Raw genomic sequence first — 27,605 nt, 5'->3', positions numbered from 1 at the left:
TTATCAATTACCACTTGGTTTCCTGGGTCTTGACCAGAAGTAGTAGAGGCTGAATCTGCTGAAAGAAGCAGTAAAGTAGTCAGTAAATCGACAGCATCACTGTCATTGCTCCTCCAGCTGAGCATGAAAAAATCCTGTTTTTGTTCACTGAGGTAAACAGAAAACACACTGCACTCAGATGTACACTGTGTCTTCTAAAATCAGACATGACAAAATAATTTAGTTAGTAGATTACTAGATTCGGGAACTTCAGGAACTGCTGAAGTTTTAGTCAGTCGTTGCGGAGCAGACACTTATTCAGGACACCACTCATTTAAAACACACACACACACACACACACACACACACACACACACACACACACACACACACACACACACACACACACACACACACACACACACACACACACACACACACACACACGTCTAGGGGTCATTTAAAGCCTCCAATCTCCATGGAAAATAATTCACACAAACAGCAACCCAAACTAAATAAGTTTAGTACTGAGGTAGCATTGCTAATAATCATGATCCAGTCACACAAAATTAATGTGTTAAAAATATTTACTGCATTGTGTATGTGGTGTGTTTGTGTGTCTGTGTATTTGTGTGTCTGTGTGTGAGTGTACCTTGCAACTTTTGTCTCTTTTGTAGTGCCATGAAGACGGTTATGGTTCCAATCAGAAGCAGTAGCAGAATTACAGACACAGTGATAACAGTGGAAGCTGGAAATCCTGGAAGAGAAACAAACAGACAGTCAGTTTATCAGATGGGATGAGATACATGAAGTATTGATAGGTGACTTATAGATAGTGTTGATGTGTCTCTGAGAACAAAGACCTGCTGGAGGAGAAGCTGAAGAAGTCCGGGATTTGTTTTTATCTGTGAGACGAAGAAGTGGGGATGATGTTGATGAGGATGATGATGATGATGGTGATGATGAAAATGAAGGATGTGTTCGCTTTGAGGTTGAAACTGGGACATATTGCTCTAATTCAGTTAGATAATGAATGACATTAAGTGAGTGAATCTAGTGTATGACTGACAGCAGTACAGATGCAGCACAACAGACACATTATACACTTTGTATGTGTGGAACTTCAAAAATACTGACTCAGCAGTTACAAGTTGATGTGAACAATTGCTCTGTTGCTATTAATACATCTAAGTAACAGGAAATGTAGTGAAGAAAAAACACACACATGCACAGGAAGAACCGAATTGAACCTAATAAAAATCTGCTCATCACATCTGTTAGTCTAAAAAACAGACGTTTGAAGGTTAACAATAATATCAAGTAGGTGAAACTTCGGTTCATTGTGGTAAAAAGCTTGTTTCTGAAAAATAACTGCTATATTTGTACTATATTTGAATTTTCTATTCAGAACTGCTATTAATATCACCACAGATTAGTTTTAGTTAGGATGTGTACTGAGTCTGTGTTTCAAAACAAAGCATCTATTATATCAGAAAAGTTACACAGTGTGTCTACACGTCTCTACAAACTCACCAGTGACTGTCAGGTTGATCCGGGTGAAATAAACCTTGTATCCATGATCAGACGTCCAGTTTTTTTCAGCTCCACACCAGTATTCAGAGTCCTGCTTAGTTACATTTCTAATATTTACAGTGAAGATTTGTTTTTCTCTGTCATCATACAGGGAGAATTTCCCAAAAGTTATATTTTTTCTAGTATCTTTAACAGAGTCCTTATAAAAACAAGCAAAATCTTGTGTCCTCCTGCAGAGAAACTTGGGGTCACTCCTGAGGGATTGTGGGTATTTACATCTGACAGTTAAATCTCCTCCTACATGGACAGTCTCACTGATGGACTTTTCATAGGACAGACCTGCAAACCAATCAGATCAGTTTACATGTGTATTTGTGTCCTAGCTCCTATTAACAACACATACACAGTTCTACAGTATATTTGCATAGAAATATGACCACATGTTTCTTCCGCTTAACACATAAATAATGCCCCTCACCTTCTGTTACATTCAGTGTCACTACAGTGTAGACCGCCAGTTTATCAGACACAAGACCACCACACGCGTATGTTCCTGTGTCCTCTATAATCAGCTCTATGATAAACACACTGAAGAATCCTGCACTTCTGTTGTCATGAATTGAGAATTTGCCATCATGTGACCATTCACTGTTCAGTTTTGGTTGTTTTTGATTAAAACACCACTGATGTGTTCCGATCTTACAGAATGACTTTAATTTGTCTTTATATTCATCCTCATATCTGTATTTGATGTTAATTCTTCCCCCTGCATATGCAGTCACTTCTCTAGAAACCAAGGACCCTGTTAGGAGCAAGCTCTAAATCAAATCATGGTCAACTCAATTAATCACTAACTACTGTATGTGTATGAAGATCAATTAAGTCATATATGCAGTCCTTTTGCTCTGATGGTCAATTACAGGTTAATTGTTATTAGTTTTCAAACAAAGCAGACAAGATTTATATATATATATATATATATATATATATATATATATATATATATATATATATATATATATATATATTTAAAAGCATTTTGGGAATTTAAATTTTAAATAAACAGAAATAGTTTATCAGCCTTGTTCAAGGAAAAAATGGACAAATAATTATTCTTGGGACTGAGAATTCTCTTTAAATGACCATTTTATGAATAGAAAGTAAATATAGAAAACAAAGTTACAGTTACTTTGTATTTTCCACAACTCTTAATGACACTAGATCTTTGTAAAGATAAACAGAAGGCAGTGGTGGGAGACTCACCTTCCTTTACCTTCAGTTCCACCGGTGTGTAAATGTCTATCCCTAAAGTTCTATCAACTCCACACTGGTACGTCCCATTGTCCTGTACAGTGAGCTCTCTGATCATCACCCAGAACTCTGATGATTTGGTGTCATCAAACAGTGAGAATCTTCCTGAATTTACCCACTGGTTTTTATCTCCTGTCTTTATTTGGTCAAGACAGCCTGGCCATGAACCCTTACAGAAATATTTTTGTTTATCTTTGTATTCTGTATCATACTTGCACTTGATAAGGATTCCTCCTCCTGAATATCCTGTTACTTCCTTTGAGGCTCCTCCATCTAACAAAACACCAAAAACCCATCTGAGCAAAACCTTCCTTCATGTAACACTGCTGATGATAGTGAGGATTATTTTGAAGTGCATTTCTTTACCTGAGATCAGACAGAAGGTGAAGATGAGGAGGATCTTCATCCTGAGTTCACTCTCACAGATCTCTATACCAACTCTACTTCAGAAAGATATTAAAGCTCCTGTTCTGTTACACACTGTTACTCTCTCTTTCTGCTCTGTGAATGTGTCGTGTCTTTATCTGTGTCTTAATCATAAAGTGATGCTGCACCCACTTCCCCTTCTATCTGTGCAAGAAATAGCTGAACAGGAAGTGTATCTGAAATATGTGTGAACTTCATAGACACAATACAAATGCTTTCAAATTTCAAACACAAAAATAAGCCTCTGGTCAGTAACAGTGTGTAATCAGTCATATGAAGATGTTCGAGTGTTTAAGATTAGCATTCTGTATGTGTGCATCTTCCTTTGTGTGAGTTATTTTTCCACTCTCCAGTGCACTACATTTCTCTATTATTAACTTTAATGATAATATTTATTAACCCATTTCATTGTACTGCTGTACTGCCAGAAAGCCTCTACTGCCCCTAGAGCACAAGGAGTGTAACACAGGATGAAAAATGCAGTTTAAAACAAGGCTGCCAACGCGTGAGAGTCACGCAATTGACCCAAATCTCACGCTCTCACGCCACAACCCCATATTCTCACACCACAACCCCATATTCTCACACCACAACCCCATATTCTCACGCCACAACCCCGTATTCTCACGCCACACCCCCATATTCTCACGCCACAACCCCGTATTCTCACGCCACACCCCCATATTCTCACGCCACACCCCCGTATTCTCACGCCACACCCCCATATTCTCACGCCACACCCCCGTATTCTCACGCCACACCCCCGTATTCTCACGCCACACCCCCATATTCTCACGCAGACTCGTGCAGCAGTGTAGTGATGGGAAGTTCGGTTCTTGCTGCCGGCAGATATTAATACAACCAATTTAACACATTCGAAAAGTTCTTTGTAATCATAACTTTAGTTGAATACGTTTCTTACATTTAAGTTTGCAACTAAAACACGCAGTACAGGCATTTATGTGCAAAACTCCGGGATATTAGTTTATTTAGAGTCGCACCGACTGTCAGACATGACCGAAAGTGAGTAACTTTAGTAACTTGTGGATCAGCGCTGACTCAAGACACGAACTGTTTAGAACGAATCAGTCCGATTTGGTGAACCGGTTCATCCAGTTCACTAAAAAGAACTGGTTCAAAAGAACGATTCGTTCACGAACTGACCATCACTGCAGCAGGGAGGAAAAAAAATCGCGCCGCATGATCTCGCAAAGCAACACGGAGAGAGACCAGACAGACAGTGTAGTGAGTTTTTTGTGACAATTGTGATGGAAATACGCAATATATTCCCATAAACTGTGTAGTCAGCCGTTCTCCTTCCCATCTACACCGTGTGAATTGTGAACGCAGGCAGGTCAGTGAGTTACAGGTCGCTCCGTGTCTCCGTCCAGTTTAGACTAGTAACTAATGTGTAACTAATGTAACTATGCTGATATATAGTTTATATAGGATTAAGTTAGCATTAGCAGAGTTGTTTGTTTTGCAGCACTGAACAGTTATTTTACATAACTTTATCATAAAAAACAATACAAAAGCTTTTCCAGATGACAAATATCTGGACATGCCTAGTAGTTAATGTTAATTATTGTTTTCTAAGAACAGAATGTAAAGTCAACGACATCCCACAATAAAATGATTTTATTTATATCAATCACAACTCATCAATCATGCCCAGATATTTGACTGGTGGTGGTGTCAGTATGGATAAATTAGAATTTTCTGTTATAGGATGTTATCTAAAGTGACAGGGTTCAAGTGGGAGCTGCATCCAAATCAATGGTTAAGGCTGCAGAATCAGCCACCAGCACTTACAATAGAGCACATGTTAATCTGTGAACATGTTAATCACATGTTAATCTGTGAACATAATCTGTGAACATGTTAATCACATGTTAATCACATGTTAATCTGTGAACATTTTACTAATCACATGTTAATCCTATTTCTGTAAAATGTTTGTAAACATTAAATGTAATGTAAATCTCCCAAGAAATCTGTACAGATACCAAATACTTTGACAATCAATATATACTTAATACACTTCTGCTAATGCAAGGATTTTGTGTTTGTATTTTTTTACACACCAAGCCACGCCCCTCAACAAGCCCCTCCCCATAACCAAAGCCCCGCCCTTCAAAATCTCACTCTAAGCTGAACTCAATAGCTGGCAGCCCTGGTTTAAAATGAACTTTACAGTATTCACAATAGAGGAATAAAGATGATAATGATGAGACAGCAGGAGTTTTTGAATTGTAGGAGATTCATTCATTGCTGTTTGTCTGTGAAAACACAGTGACACAGTGATACTTTCTGTATCTGTAGCTATATATGTAGGTCTGCAAAGCACTCATAAGGGCATCTGCTAAAAGCTTTTTATATATATTACAGAATACTGATATACTATTACATGGTGGTGTTTAAGTGTCAAGTATGAGCTTAAACATTCTATCATTTTGAAATGTGTCTGTGTGGAGTGAAGAAGAAGGGTTGAGGAATTTATTTTTAAACAATTCATGCCTGGTGCAATGATGTGACTGTGATTCAGCAGTACTGTTCTCTTGGTCTCTCTTTTTTCCTACTTACTTCTTTTTTATTGCATTTTTGCCAACATATAGAGTTTATTTCCTTAGTTACAAAATGAGTTAGGTCTGATCTGTTAAGAGAAGAAACATGAAACAAACCAATCAGTACAGCAACTAAACCCCCACCTACTGTCAGGACTTGGACATTCTCTGATAGAACATTAGGGGACATTCTGGCAGTGTGTTTTCTGTCACGTGTCTTGTAATACCTGGTTGTAATTAGTTTAATTATTATGTGTATTTATTTTCTCCGTGCTGCAGTTCGCTTTGTGGTGTCCTCTGTGTCCACTCTCATTCACTCACACACTACGGACAATTTTCCAGAGATGCCAATCAACCTACCATGCATGTCTTTGGACCGGGGTAGGAAACCGGAGTACCCGGAGGAAACCCCCGAAGCACGGGGAGAACATGCAAACTCCACACACACAAGGAGGAGACGGGAATTGAACCCCCAACCCTGGAGGTGTGAGGTCTTGCCTGAGTGGTCTGCACACTGCACAATGGAGATACAGTGTGAAATAAGGACAAATGCACAGAGAATTAGTCCACAGTTCTACAGCATGTCTGGTTACCTCTACTGTCATTTATTTAAAGCAGTACTATTTCTTTTTAATCTTTTTTAAATCACTGAATCTTTTAACATTGAAATCGTATACTGGATATAATTTGCAGATTTGATGAATTTATTACAAAACAATGAAATACTAAACAGGATGAAAACATCGCCATCTAGCGGTAAACATATGCGATTCAATTCAATAATTCCAACAAACACATTAAAACAACATATTTTACCATACCTGCACAATGGAGATACAGAGTGTGAAAAAAAGGACAACTGCACGGAGAATTAGTCAGTTCTACATAAAACACAAATAATACAGAAAGTAATCACCTCATAATATAAAATCAAACCAACTCAATACAAAATAACACATTCAACACAAAACACACTTCAGCTGTTCCCCAACAAGTTCATGGTTAAATATATCCATGATAAAACAGTTATATATACACGTTTACACCTATAATTCTCAGAATGTTCAAAATATTCGACTACCCCACATCAGGTTACATTACAACACTGCTCATCGACTCAGGTAAGTTGGTTTTTCCTTCCAAATTCGGACATGTTTAAGGGTTAGTTATCACTAATAACAGAGAGGAGTAATATTACAGAGATAGGTTAACTATAGTAAGTAAGATTAGCTCTCAGAGTAAGGTTACATTATGTGCTTATGTTATGTTACAGCTGTTTAGGAGGTCATCACTGCAGTCTGTAGCGTGATGAGATAGGCCTACATAAAAGAATTAGCAATTTTAAGTGTTAACTTAAGCACCTAATGTAACCTTACTCTGAGAGCTAATCTTACATTTACAGCATTTGGCAGATGCCCTTATCCAGTAATCTTACTTACTATAGTTAATCTATATCTGTAATATTACTCCTCTCTGTTATTAGTGATAACTAACCCTTAAACATGTCCGAATTTGGAAGGAAAAACCAACTTACCTGAGACGTGGAGTGAGCGCTTGGCTGCTGATCCGCCATTTCGGCGCCAGTGGTTTAAAAGAGGACGGGGCGCATGCGCACTTCGTGGAATCGATTCACCTTCCCTCGGATAGTAATGCCTGTGAACGTGATGACGTATTTTTGACAGTTGTTTCACAGACCGTTTTCGTGTGTGAAAAAGAGGTGTTGTGAAAACAAGCGTTCTGTGTGTAAACTGTCATAGTCGTACATTTTGGAGTTGTATTTGAACAAACACACAAAATCTCGTATCTGTAAACTGTCGTGGCCGCAAATTTTGGGATCCAACTCCGCAAAATTAAAATTTACACACAAATGCTTTGAATTACGTACGATTATTATTGACAGTGTTTTATTCCATAAAGCTCCAGCACAGAGAAGCGTCTCCGGAGTTCTAACTCTGTTCCGGACTACATTCCCCAGCATCCTTCACTTACACTGATTGCACCGCCACCTGTTCCTCATTTCATCTCTGTACTTAAACTGCTCACGAACTTGACTCCAGTATGAAGTCTCGATTTGTCTGACAATCATTCTGAGTGTTTCCATGGTTTCTGTATTTCTGATCTCGACCCTATTTCCTCTCTACGACTTTCTCCCTGCTTGCTGCCTGTCTCGACCTGCTGCCTGTCTCTCGTTTCCGATCTCTGCTTATCCTCTGACACCTGTGTTTGCCGGCTTTGACTTGATCTGTCTGACGTTGTGTATTTGCTGTAATAAATGCTGCAAATGGATCCTCAGCCTTACGCCTCCTCATCACAGATATACTGTATGCAGTGTTATCTTCATTTTAGATGTCAAAACTGTTTTGTGTCTCCCTGTGTTTTTTTTTTCTGTGGGAAACGGGTCCAAATGGCTCTTTGAGTGTTTAAGGTTGCCGACCCCTGGTCTAGTCTGTGTTTAGACATTTTCCTTTTCTGTGGATTATACACCATGTACTGTATGCCCAAGCTGTTCTTACTATACCCCACAAATATTTCTTTCTCGCATCTACTGTAGGTTCTCACATCTAAGGGAAGAATTGATTAATTTTTAGAATGGGTTTGTTAGCTACTGGTAGTATCTGTTTAAAGAAACATGTGGGTAATGGATCCAGTATGCAGGTTCTCTCACTCTCTCACTCATTTTCTACTGCTTATCCGAACTACTCTGGTCATGGGAAGCCTGTGCCTATCTTAGGCGTCATCGGGCATCAAGGCAGGATACACCCTGGACAGAGTGCCAACCCATCACAAGGCAGACACACACTTGCATTCACTCACACAATCACACACTCTCTCTCTCACTCATTTTCTACCGCTTATCCGAACTACCTCGGGTCACGGGGAGCCTGTGCCTATCCCAGGCGTCATCGGGCATCAAGGCAGGATACACCCTGGACGGAGTGCCAACCCATCGCAGGGCACACACAAACTCATTCACTCACGCAATCACACACACTACGGACAATTTTCCAGAGATGCCAATCAACCTACCATGCACGTCTTTGGACCGGGGAAACCGGAGTACCCGGAGGAAACCCCCAAGGCACAGGGAGAACATGGAAACTCCACACACAAAAGACGAAGGTGGGAATTGAACCGCAAACCCTGGAGGTGTGTGGCAAAATTGCTAACCACTATGCCACCGTGCCCCATTCAGTCAAATTGTTTGGTGTTAAATTAATGGTCTGAATTTTCTGCATTATGTTATCAATTTTTCCCTTAACCTACAACCTGGTATCCACATACGTGGACGTCACTGCATCTAAAATGCAGGGCCAAACCAATGCTCAGGTCTTAGGAGGTTAAAGTAATTCATGAAGTCATCACTCCTACAAATAGATGGTGTGCGCTTTTCGACAGTGAGTCTCTTTAATTACGTTCCTTTTAAGTGGAGCTACAATATCTAGGGTGTAGAAAAAATACTGACACTAAATAGTACACGGGCACGCGCCCGTGCCCCCACACGCACACACACACCTTCGCCCCCGAAGAACCAAAAAAAACTCAGATATCTTCTCAATATATACCCTGGCGCTCCTAGGAGCCCAGGTGCCATATCACCTTATTTACCGGAATCATCTCCTATGTTTTCTAAATACACTGACCCAATTTCCCCTTATTTCCCATTACCTTTCACCCATATGCCCATTTATGGATTTTCCTTCCCTTATTTTTCATGACCTCAGACTAAACACCTGGGCCTTCTTCAGTCTGCACAACAAGTTTATGAGCACCACATGCCCATTTATGGATTTTCTTCCCCTTATTTTTCAGGGCCTAGGTCTGTGGACCACTGTTTTTTTTTCATTCTACATAACATGTTATTGCTATGGACCAAGGTCTGAGAACCATGGTGTTCTTCATTTTCCATAACAATTTATGAGCTAAGGTCTGGGAACAATGGTCTTTTCCCTTCTACATGACAAGTTGTTATTACACAGTCACCTGATAAACTTCTGTGGGGTCTGATGGCGATATAATCATGGATGACTGGGAGACTATTGGTAAATCTTTCTGCAGTAACAGACTTAAATGTACATTTAAAATGGTGACATGGCAAATTGCAATTATCTTGTCCAAGTATGACCTCCATTATGAGTTGGTCCTATTACATTCTGCTTAGCCCTTGCTGTATCTAAGATGGAAACAACTGCTGTTTTTAGAGGATCTTCTAACATCAAAATGAATATTAAAGTCACCAGCAATTAATGCTTTGTCTAAAGAAACAACTAGGTTTGAAATTAAATCTGCAAATTCACAGTGGAATTCAGAATATGGTCCAAGAGTTCTCTAAATAATAATTATAGGAATTGACTCAGACTTATTTTTTGAGGCTACTTCAAATGAGTTGAACATATGTCTATAATACTTGCTTAAAGCCTAGCTTATCTTCATGGATAACTGCGTCACCTCCTCCACCTGCCTGTTAGGTGTGGCTGATGTATATTTCTATAACCAGGTGGACAAGCTTCGTTTAATGCGACAAACTCGTTTGGTTTAACCCGTTTCTGTTAAACACTCACTAGTAAGCTGACTAAATGAAATTAGGTGTATATAGATTTTTGTTTAGCTCGGGAAATAGACACGGCCACTATAGTCGTGGCCTAATGGTTAGAAAGTCTGACTTGTAACCCGAAGGTTGTGGGTTCGAGTCTCGGGCCGGCTACGACTGAGGCCCTTGAGCAAGGCACCAAATCCCCCCAACTGCTCCCCGGGCGCAGCAGCATAATGGATGCCCACTGCTCCGGGTGTGTGTTCACAGTGTGTGTGTTCACTGCTGTGTGTGTGCACTTTGGATGGGTTAAATTCAGACAACAAATTCTGAGTATGGGTCACCAAACTTATCTGTATGTCATTTCACTACTACTTGTTCCTGGGTGATGACACAATGCAGCTAGCAGACGGTTGGATTCGCGTGTTTGTCTGCCACAGATTAACTAGGCTTGTTCTTAAACTATCTGCTATGTTGCAAGAAATGCAAGAGAGCAGCACCTTCCTGGGATGGATACTGTCCCCTTCTGACAGGCCAACCTTGCCCTCAGAAGCGCTCAAATGATCTATGAAGCCCACATTGTTTTCAGAGCAGCAACTGGACATCTAGCAATTCAGCGACCATAACCTGCTGTAAGCTACATCTCCATGGTGCAAAGGGATGTGGCCAGAGCATACTAGAGCATCGGACATCGCCTTCTCTAATGTTAATACTCATATTTTCTAATAGCGAAACACATTTTAAAAGTGCTTAAAGTTATACAAATTTCAAACTTCAAACTTACATTTCCTGGGGCTTTAAAGGAGTTAAAACTACAGTGTGGCGGTGCAACAATAAGATTCACAGTTGAAGTTGTGGCATCAAATAAATAAAAATATATGATGTTTTCCAGTGTCAAAACCTTAATTTATTATTGATGAACATAATACAAGTTAAAAGTTTCAGATAGATAGATAGATAGATAGATAGATAGATAGATAGATAGATAGATAGATAGATTAAAGGAATCAGGCAAATTTAAAAAGGATTAATATACAGTGCAATGATGCAATCATGCAAATTAGCTCAGAATCTAATCAGGTGAATGGATATTTTTAAAGAATAAAGATAATCCAACATTTTCACCAAAATAAACCAAAATACACAATTAAAGTAACTGCAATCTCTTAATTAAAATTAGGGATGTCCCGATCCGATCACGTGATCGGAAATCGGGCCCGATCACATGGTTTCAGACTCGATCGGAATCGGATGTTACCTCCCGATCAGGACTCGGATATATATGTAAACATATTCTCATTATTTTTAACACATCTATAGTTATGGGGTGGCACAGATTTAGACCCTTTGACTCCACACAGAAACAACAGCGGGTGCAGTATGACATCACTTTGTTGCAGAGACGCTATTGGCTAAAAATAGAACACGTCCTTAATGAGAACAGAAACAGGCTCAAACCTGACAAGGCAGAGATGTTAGTTTTCAATAAGAAAAACATACATTTGCTTCTGGATTTCCTTCTGGTATCATGTCTGCCGGGTATTTTAAGTTGAGGTGCTATTTGTTTTTATATTAGACTTTTTTATATTTATTGTTGCACTAAAGTCCAAAAGTAAAGAATTTATGTTATTTATTACCTGATTGTTTAAGCTATCTCACAGAAGTGCTTTGTTTGTTAACAGATGTTGTTTAATGTTAAAATAAGGTGAATTAAATAAAAAATAAGGAGCATCCTGGATCTGTTTATTCGCTCTTCTTTATTCTTTTTTAATGTATTATAGAAGTATCGGATCGGGACCCGGTATCGGCAGATACTCAAAATCAAGTGACTCGGACTCGAGGGCAAAAAAAAAAACGATCAGGACATCCCTAATTAAAATGTAATCTCTTTTAAAGACAATTTACTGGTTCTACATGTAACAAATATGTCATCACATATTGGTTTTGGTGAAGAAGAAGAAATAATAGAAATAATATCTGAACAAAATAGTAGAGATCCAGTGCCACATGCTTGGAGCATTAATCATGATCCAATAATGTATCCACATACAATAGTGTAAGTGACTGAAGTATATTCACACAACACATCATCATTAATGATTGGAGCTGCATCTTTATTGGCATTGCTGTAAAAAAATCACTGTTGTGTGAATCAGACTTTTAGCATATTTCGTTTCTTCATAGTTACACTGTTAGAAAACACTGAAAACAAAGGGAAATAGAATTTATATTTATATACACACTCACATTTTCTTATTTCTATCATTTCATGAGCAACTGAACACACACTGATGAAGATAATTACCTCTGGTCATTTCCTCAGTCTTGGTCACAATGCTTGCCAACAGAAACTGCTGATGCTGCAAAAATGTAGTCAAATAGTACAATAGTACTTGGTCTTGTTTAAATTTTTTTATTTGAGATTTTATCATGACTTAACATTTCATCATGATATAAAGGTTGAGAATATTTGCTGAATAATAATTTATTGTGAACTTGGACAAATATTCACAAATCATCACTGTAGTACCCAATGATGAACCTCAACATGTTTAACATTTAACATGTTGTGTGTGTGTGTGTGTGTGTGTATGTGTGTATGTGTGTGTGTGTACCTTGCATACTGCAATTCTTTTGCAAAACAACCGTGATTATGGTTCCAATCAGAAGCAGCAGCAGAATTACACACACAGTGATAACAGTGGAAGGTGGAATTCCTGGAAGAGAAACAAACAGACAGTCAATTTATCAGGTGGGATCAGATTCATCAAGTATTGATAGTTAGACTATGTGTCTCTGAGCAGAATCACCTGCTGGAGGAGAAGCTGGAGTAGTCCAGGATTTGTTTTTATCTGTGAGACAAAGAAGTGGGGATGATGATGACGATGATGATAAAGGCGTGTTGGCTTTGAGGTTGAAACTGGGATACATGAATCTAATTCAGTTAGATAATGAATGATATTAACTGAGTAAATCTAGTGTATGACTGACAGCAGTACAGATACAACACAACTACATTATTACACTGTATGTGTGGAACTTCAGAAATACTGACTGCTGTTAGCTGACAAAATCAGCAGTTAGAGGTTGATGTGAGCAATTGGTCTGTTCTTTTTAATACATCTAAGTAACAGGAAATGTAGTGAAGCAAAAACACACATGCACAGGAAGAACTAGTTTGAACCCAATAAAAATCTGCTCATCACATCTGTTGGTCTAAAAACAGAAGTCTAAAGGTTATAGGATAATATCAAGTAGGTCACTTCAGTTCATTGTGATAAAAAGCTTGTTTCTAAAAAAATAACTGCTATATTTTTTACAGTATTTGAATTTTCTATTCAGAACTGCTAATAATATCACCACAGATTAGTCTTAGTTAAAAACAAAGCATCTGTTATATCAGAAAAGTTAACACAGTGTGTCTACACTTCTCTACAAACTCACCAGTGACTGTCAGGTTGATCCGTGTGAAAAAAACCTTGTATCCATGATCTGATGTCCAGGCTTTTTCAGCTCCACACCAGTATTCAGAGTCCTGCTTAGTTATATTTCTAATACTCACATTGAAGATTTGTTTTTCTCTGTCATCATACAGGGAGAATTTCCCAAAAGTTACATTTGTTCTATTATTTTTAACAGAGTCCTTATAAAAACAAGCAAAATCTTGCGTCCTCCTGCAGAGAAACTTGGGGTCACTCCTGAGGGATTGTGGGTATTTACATCTGACAGTTAAATCTCCTCCTATATGGACAGTCTCACTGATGGTCTTCTCATAGGACAGATCTGCAAACCAAACAGATCAGTTTACATGTGTATTTGTGTCCTAGCTACAATAAACAACTCATACACAGTTCTACAGTATATTTGCATAGAAATATGACGACATGTTTCTTCTGCTTAAAACACATAATTAATGCTCCTCACCTTCTGTTACATTAAGTGTCACTACAGTGTAGACCGCCAGTTTATCAGACACAACAACACCACATGCGTATGTTCCTGTGTCCTCTATATTAAGCTCTGTGATAAACACACTGAAGAATCCTGCACTTCTGTTGTCATGAATTGAGAATCTGCCATCATTTGACCAATCACTGTTCAGTTTTGTTTGTTTTTGATTAAAACACCACTGATGTGTTCCGATCTTACAGAATGATTTTGATTTGTCTTTATATTCATCCTCATATCTGCATTTGATGTTAATTCTTGCCCCTGCATATGCAGTCACTTCTCTAGAGACCAAGGACCCTGTTAGGAGCAAGTTCTAAATCAAATCACAGTCAACTCAATTAATTACTAACTACTGTATGTGTATGATGATCAATTAAGTCATATATGCAGTCCTTTTGCTCTGATGATCAATTAAATGTTATTTGTTATTAGTTTTCAAACAAAGCAGACAAGATTTAAAAATATATTTAAAAAAAAAACATTGTGGGAATTTAAACAAATTTTTTTTTTTTAAGTTTACAAGGGAAAAATAGACAAGTAATTATTCTTGGGACTGAAAATTCTCTTTAAATTAAAACAAAGTAGAGTTACTTATTTTTCATATCTCTTAATGACACTAAAAACAGAAAGATAAACAGAAAGCAGTGGTGGGAGACTCACCTTCCTTTACCTTCAGTTCCACCGATGTGTAAATGTCTTCCACTAAAGTTATATCAACTCCACAGTGGTACGTCCCAGTGTCCTGTACAGTGAGCTCTCTGATCATCACCCAGAACTCTGATGAATTGGTGTCATCAAACAGTGAGAATCTTCCTGAATTTACCCACTGTTTTTTATCTCCTGTCTTTATTTGGTCAGAACAGACTGCCCATGAACCATTGCAGAAATATTTTTTGTTATATCTGTATGCTGTCTCATACTTGCACTTGATAAGGATTCCTCCTCCTGAATATCCTGTTACTTCCTTTGAGGCTCCTCCATCTAACAAAACACCAAAAATCCATCTGAGCAAAACTTTCTTTCATGTAACACTGCTGCTGATAGTGAGGATTATTTTGAAGTGCATTTCTTTACCTGAGATCAGACAGAGGGTGAAGATGAGGAGAATCTTCATCCTGAGTTCACCCTCACAGATCTCTACACCAACTCTGCTTCAAAAAGATATTAAAGCTCCTGTTCTGTTACACACTGTTACTGTCTCTGTCCTGCTCTATGAATGTGTTGTGTCTTCATCTGTGTCTTACCCATAAAGTGATGCTGCACCCACTTCCCCTTCTATCTGTGCGAGAAATAGCTGAACAGGAAGTGTGTCTGAAATATTTGTGCACTTCATAAGCACTTTACAAATGCTTTCAAATTTCAAACACAAAAGGAGCTTCTGGTCAGTTACAGTGTGTAATCAATCTAATTTCTGTTGCTGCTTTGGGAAAACACTTCCACTTAATCCCATATCCCTGTTTAATTACCAGCTTGTTAGATGTTTAGATCTCATTTATTCAACCTCTGTTTTTGATCCCTGACTCCCATGTTTTTGCCTGTGCTTGTTTATGTCTGTTTTCTGATCATCCAACCTCGGCTTCTTAATTGGATTTTTGTTGATGTTTTTCATTGTTTGACACTGAGTTTACTAAAGACTGCTCCATCTGCACTTGCATCCTCCTCCATGTCTCACTTTTTGACAGAGATCTTAACAACTTTGCTCTGTGGCAGCCACAATGTACTGTATTCATGTATCCGGGATCAACGTTTCAGACTGCATCAGCTCCACACCATATTCAACAGTCAATAAGCTGTGAGCAGCACTGTGTCTGAATTGTAGACATTTCTGGTGAAACTTTGGACGAACACCTTCAGATATCAAAATATTTAGAATTTCTGAGATCAGCTTCCTGCACGTAAATCTTTTTACTGTCTGTTTTTGAATGCTGGGTGTAACACTATTTGTATCTCTACAATACAGTATTATGTGTCATTCTGAAAAGGGTGTATTGCTAAAGGCTATAAATTGTAATATTACCAAATATTGTTTATTCTGAAGAGTTTGTTATCTCAGTGGTGTATTTTCCATATATCCAAGCTGTTCTTAAAACAAATTTCTAGTCCAGACATAAATGACTTTCCCTCATAATGTTATACCGTATCGTCACCAAAGAAAAAGCTTGTCCATGAAGAATAACTGTTTCTCCCTAACTTTATATCAACACCACAGTGGAACGTCCCATTGTTCTGTACTGTCAGCTCTCTGATCATCACCAAGAATGCTGCTGATTAGGTGTCATCAAGCAGTGAGAATTTTTCAGAATTTACCCACTGTTTTTAATATTTTGGAGATCTGTCTACAGATCACACACGTCATATTGTCTATTAGAAGCTGTCGGAACTCAGAGCCCGCCTCCGAGTGGACACATCGCAGGGTGAATCGCACTTTTAGCCAAATATTGAATATTGAATACTATTTAAATTAACTATTTAACTATATTTACTATAAAACTAACTATTTACATTAACTATTAAACAATTTATCTAAACTAAACTTTACTGTTACACTATAATTGATACAAATTAAACAATGAGAAGACTCGCCAAACCTGGATGAGAATGAGCAAACTTCTTTATTGCCGCCAATCAGCCAACAATTCCATTGAGCTCAAGGAAAAATTGATGAAGGAAAAGTCAAAAGTAATCAAACAAAAACCCAAAAGAACCCATGCCACCCAAAAAAAGTTCAAACACAAAAAAGCAAGCAAGCAAGAGCAAGAGCCCCCTCCAAAGGAATCTCCTCAATATATACCCTGGCACCTCTAGGTGCGTCTATACCTTCTTACGTCAATCCACCTGACCTGTCTGGGTTTTTTCCCTGACTCTAGAGAATCGCCCCATGACCCCCCTCATTTCCCCGAAAACAAGTCTGCCTTTTACCGAAAATCAAGTCTGGCCTTTTGTTTTTTTCTTCTGCTTACTTCTGCCTTATTATTAAAAAACATGCTGCGTTGTCAAAACTGTTGTTAAAATTGTGCTCCAGAGAACTTCTTGTACTCTTCCCTGTCACGTATCATGATAACCATGACATACACAAAAACCTATGTATGAGATATCCACATACATATACCTATATTAATCACATCTCTACATATAAAATGATCAATGATTATACTCTATCACCTATGGTATAGGAGTTCTGATTTAGAATATGATTATGACATTTTATGACAAGTTTATGATCATAGGTTAGGATTATGGGTTTTGATTAAAATAACCTTCTGGTTCAGAATCAACTGGATCATATATTAGTGATATTTGACTTATGATTATGTTTTGTTTGATTATTATAAGTGTACTGCACTATTACTAAGCTAAGCTTTTGCATTTTATAATATTGTTTTGCATATATGTGGAGGTCTGTTTATGCTGACCCCTTAAGTTTGCTAGATCTCAGTCTGTCTTGTTTGTCCAGACTGGGCCTGCACATGCATTTTTATTTTTAAGCCTTAGTTCCTCTGCTCTCTCCTAAAGGACAGGTTCCCTTTTTCTTGTTTTTCTCAGATTCTCAGAGTTCTGAAGTTTTATAACTTCAATAAACCCAATAAACCACCTTATCTCTGTTAACACTTGTCTCAAGGTGTCTAACATTATATATATATTATATTATATTATAATCATATAACTCATATAGCTCAATACTATTACAACATCTGGCCTACCCCCATATGTCCTATGACATCAATTGTAATAGTTCATATAATAAGAGCACATATCAAGATTTTTCCCAACAAAGCTCCAAATTGCTCAGCATTTGCTGTCTTTATTTCACTGGACTGAATCTGAGCCTGTGTTAAACTCCTGAGAAACACTGAGGAATTATCATTACAATAGTTTGTTTAAGTTTCCTCAGCCAGTGCTTTTACTGGAATGAGGAAAATAGTCTCTATTCCACTACCAGAGTATGGGGCGAAGACTAATTTAATCAATCTCAGATTAGCATATTTACTCACTTTGAGGATTGTCAATTGCTACCAAAACATTAAATATGAAACAACTAACACTCAGTTTCACTTAACACAATTGTTGCATGCTAATGAATATTTTTTACACCATCATCTCTAGAAGAGGCCATGCAGACTAATTTGATGCAGGGTGCGGTGTATGGTTTGAGCATCGACAGGCTGACCCTCCACCCCTTCAACCTCTGCAACAATATTGGCAGCATTCATACGTCTATTTCCCAATCACAATCTCTGGATATAACGCTGACCACGTGCATTCAACTTCTTTGGTTGACCATGGCAAGGCCTGTTCTGAGTGGAAACTGTCCTGTTAAACCGCTGTATGGTCTTGGCCACCGTGCTGCAGCTTAGTTTTATGGTCTTAGTTTTAAGCCAGATCTTCAGCAGACTTCTTAGATGAATCCTGAGCAACACCACCTGGGGTATCAGAGATCTGTGGGTAACTGAGCTGTGGAATAGAAGTCCTGATCAAGAAGGATTGTGGGTAGTTGAGCAATAGAGTAAATATTGGGATCATAGGAGCTTGTGAGTAACATTGTGTCCGAATAAATGGTTTGGGAAGGCTCAGAGGGGATTGTGGGTAATTGAGCAGAAGCATAGACTGTGAAAATTGCAGTCAGAAGTTATTATTACTGTTGATGTTCTTAGTTTAAGATTTATTGTTATTGTTTATATTATTTATAAATCTATAATAATCTAATATACTACTAACATAATTAATCTATATTCCCTTCAGTGTTCATATTTGGCTTGATTTTATTTTTCCCGTCAAATTTTTTCAGACTTACACTTTTTACAATTGAATTTAAATACAAATGTGTTCCAAACATTTACTGAGAAAATTGTATTTGTATGTGTATATATATATATATATATATGTATATATATATATATATATATATATATATATATATATATATATATATATATATATATATATATATATACGTATATATATATATACACATATATATATATATATACATATATATATATATATATATATGACTGGCCGAGGCATAAAATAAATCATATGATACCTGTTAAATATCTGATCATATTTTAGTGTACCAGTCAGGATGGGCCGGAAGGGAGGACTCAAATGCAGGATGCCTTTGTAAATGATAAACGTGTTTAATGAGCTTGAAAAAATTAGGCAAGGCAGGCAAAAACAGAGTGAAAAATAGTCAAATAATCCGGTACACAAGAACACAGCACAATGCAGGGCAGGCAAAACACAGAGTGAAAAACAGTTCAATAACGAGGTACACAGGCAGGCAGGGTAATACAGGGCAGGCAAAAACACAGAAACCATGTCTCATGACATCCCTCCTGGCTGGTTAGGTTGGTCACGATGGAACTGGGTGATGAGGAGACAGGCTTGAACTAGTTTCAGTCTGGAGACATGGAATCCATGGAAAATACGTAGGACTCTGTGGAACTTGAGTCAGATCACCACAGGATTGAGCCCCTCTGAGATGGGAAAAGGCCCAACAAAGTGTGGGGCAAGTTTCCTGCAGGCCACCTTAAACGGCAGGTCTCTGGTGGATAGCCAGACCCTCTGACCGACATAATACAGGGGTGTTGGACGGCGCTTGTTATTGAACCACCAGGCATAGAAGCATTTTAGAAACACTGAGTGGGACCACACAAGCTTTTTTCCAGACTCATCAGCAACTCTTGACTAGGGCAAGGGCTGAAGGAAACGAGGCCTCCATTTTCTGGTTGCAGAACAGTTGAGGCTGGTATCCATATGTGGCTGAAAGAGGGAGAGACCCATGCCAGGGAGGCAGGGAGTTGTGGGCATATTCTGCACAAACAAGGTTAAAGGTGCAGGGCGTAGGTTATTTGGAACACAGGATGCAAAGTCCTTTTTCTAGTTCCTAGTTTAGCCGCTCGGTTTGTCAATTAGACTGAGGATGAAACCCAGAGGACAGGCTGATAGTGGCCCACAGGAGCTGGCAAAACTCTCTCCAGAAGTTAGAGTTGAACTGAGGACCACAATTGGATACAATGTTGCGTGGGTGGCCATGCAAGCGAAAGACATGCTGGAGCATGAGCAGGGCCGTTTCCTTAGCTGACGGAAGTTTGGCCAAAGCAATGAAACGGGCCATCTTAGAGAATCGATCTACAATGGAGAAGATTGTGGTGAACCCAGCCGATGGGGGTAAGCCAGTAACAAGGGCTGCCTGGGAACAGACAGAGGATGGAGCAACCCGGCTCGAGTAGCCCGGGGTGTCTTATGCTGAGCGCAGACAGGACATGTCACCACAAACTACTGGACATCCTATCTTAGGCCACCAGAAGTGCTGCTGGAGGACTGACAAATTGTGAGCAGAGCTAGGGTAACAGAACAGGTGAGAGCTGTGGCACCAATAGAGAACTTGGGAGCAAGTCTGAGGTGACTCGGTTAGCAGTGGCAAGGAAAAACTCCCTAGAATGAAGGAAGAAACCTTGAGAGGAATCAGACTAAAGGGGAACCCATCCTCATATGGGTGACAGTGGAGGGTGTGATTATAAATATACAAGGATGGAGTCTTTGGTAGATTGCTGAGAAAGAACGGCCCCCACACCAACATCAGATGCAGCCACCTCCACAATAAACTGCTGGTCTGGGTCAGGGAGAGTTAGGATGCGAGTTGCCATGAAGAGGCCCTTGAGTCTGGTGAAAGCTTCAGGATTCCAGCTGAAGGCTTGGAGTGTGCAGGTTAGCCAGTGTAGGGGTCACTGACAGTGCTGATGAACTATGCTACCAGATTACAATCTGCATGCTACCAGGTGAGAGAATGAAGCACAAGGTGGTGGTGCTGCTGGTGAGGAATTCACATTTTCAGCTTTCACAGACAGATGATTCTCAAGGAGCTGTTGGAGCATGACTCGAACATGGTGTCTGTGTTCCTCCAGGAAGCAGAAAAAGATCAGAATATCAAAGTAAACAAAAACAAACTTTAAGGTCAGACAGGACATCATTAACCAAGTCGTGGAAGACCGCTGGCGCATTGGTCAGGCCAAACGGCTGTGTAGCAAATTATTGGACATTATTGAAAATGCCGCCGCCATGGTTTTCTTTTTCACATAAAGAAAAACCCTGCCCCCACTAGAGATGAAGAGTGACGGATTATGCCAACCTTGAAAGAATCCTGGATGTACTGCACATGGACTCTCTCTTGGGTTTGGTCAGATGCAAAAGATGGCCAGTAGCTCCAGGCAGGAAGTCAATGGCACAATCATAGGGCTGATGAGGAGGAACAGGGGGAGGCTATGGTCTTGAAGACAACTCCCTGGTCATGGTTGTCCAGAGGCACAGAACTGAGATCCGAGGAAGGTTCCTCAGTCAAGTCGAGGCAGTGAATGTGGCAGTGGGTTCCCCAGTCCATGATGTGGTCCAGTCTGGTTGGTAATTGTGTTTCTGAAGCCAGGGAAATCTGCACCAAAGTCTTTAATAAGCTTAAAGATAATCACGTAAGGCAGGCAAAACCACAGAGTGAAAAACAGTCCAATAATTTGCTACACAGGCAGGCAGGTTAATACAGGGCAGGCAAAAACACAGAATCCAGAAACAAACAGAGTCAAACCAGGCAGGGCTGAACAGGAACAAGGCAAGATGAAATTACAGTGCACAGGGCAAACTAAGAAGACCATCTGGCAAGGGACCATGTGAAAAACAGTGTCCTTATATAGTGCCTGATACCTACAATGCTGCTGCCCTGAAACTGAAAATCCAAGGTGGCCGCAGCGTCTGGAAGAAGCGTAGGAAACCGGGAAGTCTGGAAGAGTGCTGACAGCACCTTGAATCTTGTGCCAAAAAACAGGTGACAGGTGATAAGTCATTAAAACAAGGACATATGTTTTTTGCCTGGTTCCCGTAGACAGGTGATAAGTAATTAAACCAAGGACCTATGTTTTGGTGGTGTTGTTTTTTTTTTTTTAAATGGGATTTTATGACCCTCAGAGGAAGCAGTGTTGTAAAACAAGGAAATATGTTTTTTGCCTGGTTCCCGTAGACAGGTGATAAGTAATTAAAACAAGGACCTATGTTTTGGTGTTGTTTTTTTTTAAATGGGGTTTTATGACCCTCAGAGGAAGCAGTGTTGTAAAACAAGGAAATATGTTTTTTGCCTGGTTCCCGTAGACAGGTGATAAGTAATTAAAACAAGGACCTATGTTTTTTGCCTGTTTCCCGTAGACAGGTGATAAGTAATTAAAACAAGGACCTATGTTTTGGTGTTGTTGTTTTTTTTTTTTTAAATGGGGTTTCATGACCCTCAGAGGAAGCAGTGTTGTACAACAAGGAAATATGTTTTTTGCCTGGTTCCCGTAGACAGGTGATAAGTAATTAAAACAAGGACCTATATTTTGGTGTTGTGTTTTTTTTTTTTTTTAAATGGGTTTTATGACCCCTCAGAGGAAGCAGTGTTGTAAAACAAGGACACCCCCTCAGAGGAAGCAGTATTGTAAAACAAGGACCTATGTTTTGTTGTTGTTTTTTTTTTAAATGGGGATTTATGACCCCTCAGAGGAAAGTAGTATTGTTAAACAATTCCATATGTTTGATTGACTAGAAAGAGATAGGTACTTAAAACTCGTGTTTCATCCGGGGGTGTTTTGCGATAGGTTACCCCTCCCCTCAGACCGGATGGTTTTCAAATCAAGATTATGACACCTCCGTTGTGTTAGGAGCGTCTCTCAGTCTGATCGTTAGCCAAGGGGGGTGCTATCTATGACGTCACACACGCGCATCCTGACCAAACGCGCATGAGAAGAAAGACGCGCACACGCGCACCCTGAGCAGAAACGTGCACACGCGCAAATGCGCGTGAGAAAAAAAAAAAGGAGCAACCCCCCCCCCCCCTCCAATTTACTCTATCGCCCCCTCCGTGTATAACACGTGTGATTCATTGAACATAGCTATGGCTGTTTGTCCCGATGCACCAAACAAAATGCGAAAACATATCGAGTCAAGTTTTGCAGAGATTTTAGAGCGTGAATGTAGTGAGTATTGGGCGATGTCAAACGGATGTACAGCCGGCTTTCACTTTAATGCTGAATCAAACAACGTAACGCTTTTCAAGCTGTCTGTAGCTAATCACAAACACTGGAGCAAAGCTACCGAGGCTGTAACTTTTGACCGGAGTGAATGGAGCACATTTCATAAATGGTGTAAGGATTTTGACTACATTGTTCGAGATGATTTTTCACCAGAGGTCTACGAGCATAAATGGTGGAGCGACTGTTTAACTCAACACCAAATATACTGCATTGAAGCAAGAAATCTTTCAAAGGATGAGCTATCACTGTATGTATCAACAATGATTTTCGGTGACTTCATGTCTGCTAAAAAAGAAAAATACGAAGTGAGGTTTGGTCCAATCAGCTGGCACAATCTACAACGCTACTTTAATCAAATTGATTATTTATTCCGGAAAAAAGCTGAAGTCGATGACGGAGTAAGAGTACAATTAAACTTTAATGAGTGACTCCGCCTTCCACACCCTTCCGCCTTCCCCTCCCTCCACCTTCTTCCGGTACCTGTACCACCCACATCACGCCCCGCTAAAAAAGTGTTTTAAAAATGACTGCATTTGTGTACGATGTATCGGCTGTTTGAACAACGACGAGTGAAAATGACTCAGGAATTCTTACCTTACTTTTACAACTCACTCGCAACCTTGGATAAAGATGATGATGAGACGCGTTCCAGTTCTAAAGACGAAGAAAATACAGGTGAATCACGCAGAAATAGAAATCTGACCTTTCAGCATTTAAATGGTGATGAAACCGACGGCTGTCTTTCCACCACCGCTTTAGCGGCCATCCGAGGTGTCATGGCTACGCTTTTGGACCGGATTATTTCTGAAGATTTGAGAGATAAGTGTCATGGATGTGCCATAGATCACCCGAGTCAACTCCAACACGCTTGTTTATTTGAGCCTGAAGCCTATTATCTGCACATGAATGCCTTCAGATTGCTGAAAAAATTGTTTAAACCTTGGCTGAAATACACTCTGGTAAAGGCTCTGAAATTGTGTGGAATAAAACACACCCCATCCCTGGAAAAAATTCTAGGCATCACTGAAGCTATCATATGCGACTGGCAGGATGAGCCCAGCATCTAAAGTGTTTTAAGTGAAGCTAAAGGCAAAACCATAGAAATTTGCATCGACAAAGTGTATGAAGACGTTGTGGATTACTGGACCTTTCACTCAGCTCTGGAGCCGCCCGAACCGTCACACACATGGGAGACTTCAAAGAGCGCCACGACTATTCTGTCTCCGAGAAAGATCTGAAGTCTGAGTTCGCCTCTACTCTAATTTTCTTCCTTGTTATAAAGAATGTGTTTATCCACTAGAAAAACTCATGAACATCGTATTATGTATCTTAACCCATATATCTGACGTGTGTGGTTTTTTTTTTTTTTTTTTTTGTTTTCTTTTTTAAAAACTGCTCAGAAAAGAATGTTGATATTACTAAAATATTACACGGTTGATTTTGATGCAGAAAATGTAAACTAATCAAGTATTATGTATCTTAGCCTATGTATCTGACGTGTGTGTGTTTTTTTTTGTTTGTTTGTTTTCTTTTTAAAAAAAAAAATACATGGTTGATTTTGATGCAGAAAAAAATAAATAAATAAATAAAAATTGTAACACTAGTCACGTGATGTCTTTTTAAATAAAATCCTAAAACTATTCGTTGTTTTGATCATTGACATTCTGATACTTCAAAATGAATGAGCAGCTGTTGAAGAAGGTGTATTACACGCCGTCTGACCCCGGCTCGTACGGAGGTTTTGAGAGTTTGCAAAGGGCTATAGTTGAGAAACTTGGTCAAAGAATTAATGATGACGAGATAAAAAACTGGTTAGCTGAGCAAGATGCATACACTCTTCATAAACCGGTGTCTACAAAGTTTAAAAGAAACAAGGTTTTTGTGAAAAACATAGATGAACAATGGCAAGCTGATTTAGTCGACATGAGCAATTTGGCGGAAAGTAATGCAAAATTTTTGATAACGTGTATAGATATTTTATCTAAGTACGCTTGGGTGCTCGTGTTACGAAACAAGACCGGCGGTGAAGTGACTAAAGCTTTTGATTCCATTCTAAGGGAAGGTAGAGTCCCAAAAAAATTACAAACTGATCAAGGGAAAAAATTTTTTAACAAAACCTTTCAAAACTTAATGAAAAAACACAACATTATACATTTTGCCACGGGCACCGGTCAGAAAGCTGCAGTATGTGAAAGGTTCAACAAAACACTAAAGTCCAAGATGTGGAGATATTTTACAGCGTTTAACACGCGAAAATACACGGACAGGGTGCAGGAAATGGTTCATGCTTATAACCACAACCGTCATTCCAGCATCAAAATGAAACCTGCTGAGGTCACCGAAACCAATTCTTTCACAGTATTTAAAACTCTTTATGGGTTACAGTCATTAAAACCCAAGAAAATAAAATTCAAGTTTAAAACCGGTGACTGTAGCGATTTGGCTCGCGAAGCAAGGTAAATATTTATAAGTAACTATAACGTGTTATAGTGACTTCTAAATATTTTAACCTAAGTTGAAATTAACGGTACTGGAATTAACGTTACGCTTATTTGGTCTGTTCGTCCGGCGAACAGGCCGTGTACCTTTATTAATTCTATGAAGGCGGTATCTTCCCGGCCAAGAAAGATTTGCTTTCCTTTTACTGTATACCGTAATTTAAATTAAATGAACTCAATAGAGCATGTAGTTCAGACCAGATATTGCAGGTACCTTAATTTTTGAGCGATACTCAGAGACAATCAATTATTTGGCACAAAAATATGGCATTTAATGAATGAGACAAACACAACATAAACTAACTACACAAACAAACAAAAGAAATAGGGAAAACGAAGATTAAAATAAAATAAAACAAAGAAATTAAAATTGGGGAAAGGGAGGAAGAGAATGGAAAGAGAAAATTAGAGAAAGGAAGGAAAGGAATGGCAAGCTTAGACTCAAAAATTAATCACACCCTAACTGGGAAATCGTCACAGAAACTTAAATTCACCTTAAGATTCAATGAAAGATTCCTACTTAAAATTACGCATCTAAATTGGTTGGTAAAGGAAACGGTTACTTGCATTGGCTTACTGCACAAGAGTCCGGATGCAACAGAGAAATCTCTGAAAAGTCAGTTAGGGTGGGGTCAGACGTTCTTCCAAGTTCTCCTGAAGATCAGAATAGTTGTCGTTCTTGGAAGTGAAGCTTGCCGGAACTTCTTTGAAGGAAGATGGAGTCGTCTTGAAGCTGTTCCGAAAGTCTGACCACGGATTAGTGGTGTTTGTGACAATTTAAAGGTCGTGAACTCCACCCATCTTTGGGGAGATGAGCAATACTTCGGTCAAGGTTTTGGAGGGGAAAACTCCCTTTATTTCAGGTGTCTGTGTTTAGCTTAGGTTTAGCTATCAAACTTTTAGATGACTTTAAAGTTTCATCCAGGGTGTATTAAGACGGTATGGCACCTTTCGTGCTCAAATAAAATACACCAGTGTTTGAAAAACAAGTAACCGATAATTTTGTGGTCATTTGGATACTAAACATGAAGGGTAATGGCGGTATAACGGCAGCGGTACATTACATACACAGATCAGTAATCAAAGGGTGACTGATGTCAATACGATATTGTGTTCTTATAAAGGCAAAGAAACAAAAATGAAACACAGAACAAAAATGCACTTTCCTTAGGGAAGTAAAAACAAAACAATAGCTTCGTATACTTTCTGACATCAGACCTTGAAGGGGCATACGGCATTAGAACAGGTATACATTAACATGCCATGATCAGTAATTAGAGTATAACTGATTTTAAAATACAATGTTGTTTTCTGACACATGAATAAAATACACCCTTGTCAGGAAATTAAGGAGAAAATAATTTTAAGTCAGGCAAGCCTTAAAAGAAGGACACATTACAAAAAGGGTTATAAAAATGAGAACCTTAGAGTACCTTATCTTCAGGTCTTATTAGTAAAAGGAATGTCTCATTGTGTTGTGTGTGTGTGTGTGTGTTCTGTTTGCGGGCCCCTAATAAGCCGCATGGGGTTATCTGGTCTTTGTGGAGGCTCCAGACATTCTGGAGCCAGGTGTGGGTGTGTGACGCTGTGGAGTGTAGCCCTCAATAAAATCGTAAAACCTGAGTGGTCATCGGTTAATTGAACAGTAGATGTTGAAGTTTGGGGTGCATGGGACATGAAATCTAAAATGACGTGTACCAGACGCTACATGACGTTGTTAGAATAGCCCGTTCGAATTTATTCATGTTGCCTGTAAAATCGT

The 27,605-nt window shown here is 39.0% G+C and overlaps 1 protein-coding gene across 9 annotated transcripts in view; it reads right to left on the bottom strand.

The window, feature by feature from the left end:
• Nucleotides 1-27,605, bottom strand: part of LOC113640761 (polymeric immunoglobulin receptor-like) — a 72,068-nt gene that overhangs the window by 9,101 nt on the left and 35,362 nt on the right. For 2 of the 9 annotated variants that reach the window (XM_047813167.1, XM_047813169.1), the window contains exons 3-6: nt 1,991-2,314; nt 1,513-1,851; nt 843-992; nt 632-736 (exon numbers count right to left, since the gene is read on the bottom strand). In XM_047813167.1, the coding sequence (XP_047669123.1) occupies nt 632-736; nt 843-992; nt 1,513-1,851; nt 1,991-2,314 (918 nt within the window). Of the gene's footprint in view, nt 1-11; nt 59-631; nt 737-842; nt 993-1,512; nt 1,852-1,990; nt 2,315-2,775; nt 3,097-3,189; nt 3,377-27,605 lie in introns of those variants that run through there. The other 7 variants (XM_047813171.1, XM_047813172.1, XM_047813174.1 and 4 more) reach the window with 7 other exon arrangements.

Source organism: Tachysurus fulvidraco, chromosome 5, assembly GCF_022655615.1.
Source record: "Tachysurus fulvidraco isolate hzauxx_2018 chromosome 5, HZAU_PFXX_2.0, whole genome shotgun sequence".
In the NCBI taxonomy this organism is placed as follows: Eukaryota; Metazoa; Chordata; class Actinopteri; order Siluriformes; family Bagridae; genus Tachysurus; species Tachysurus fulvidraco.
The sequence above is the reverse complement of the archived record's forward strand: the minus strand, read 5'-3'. Positions and strand labels throughout refer to the sequence as shown.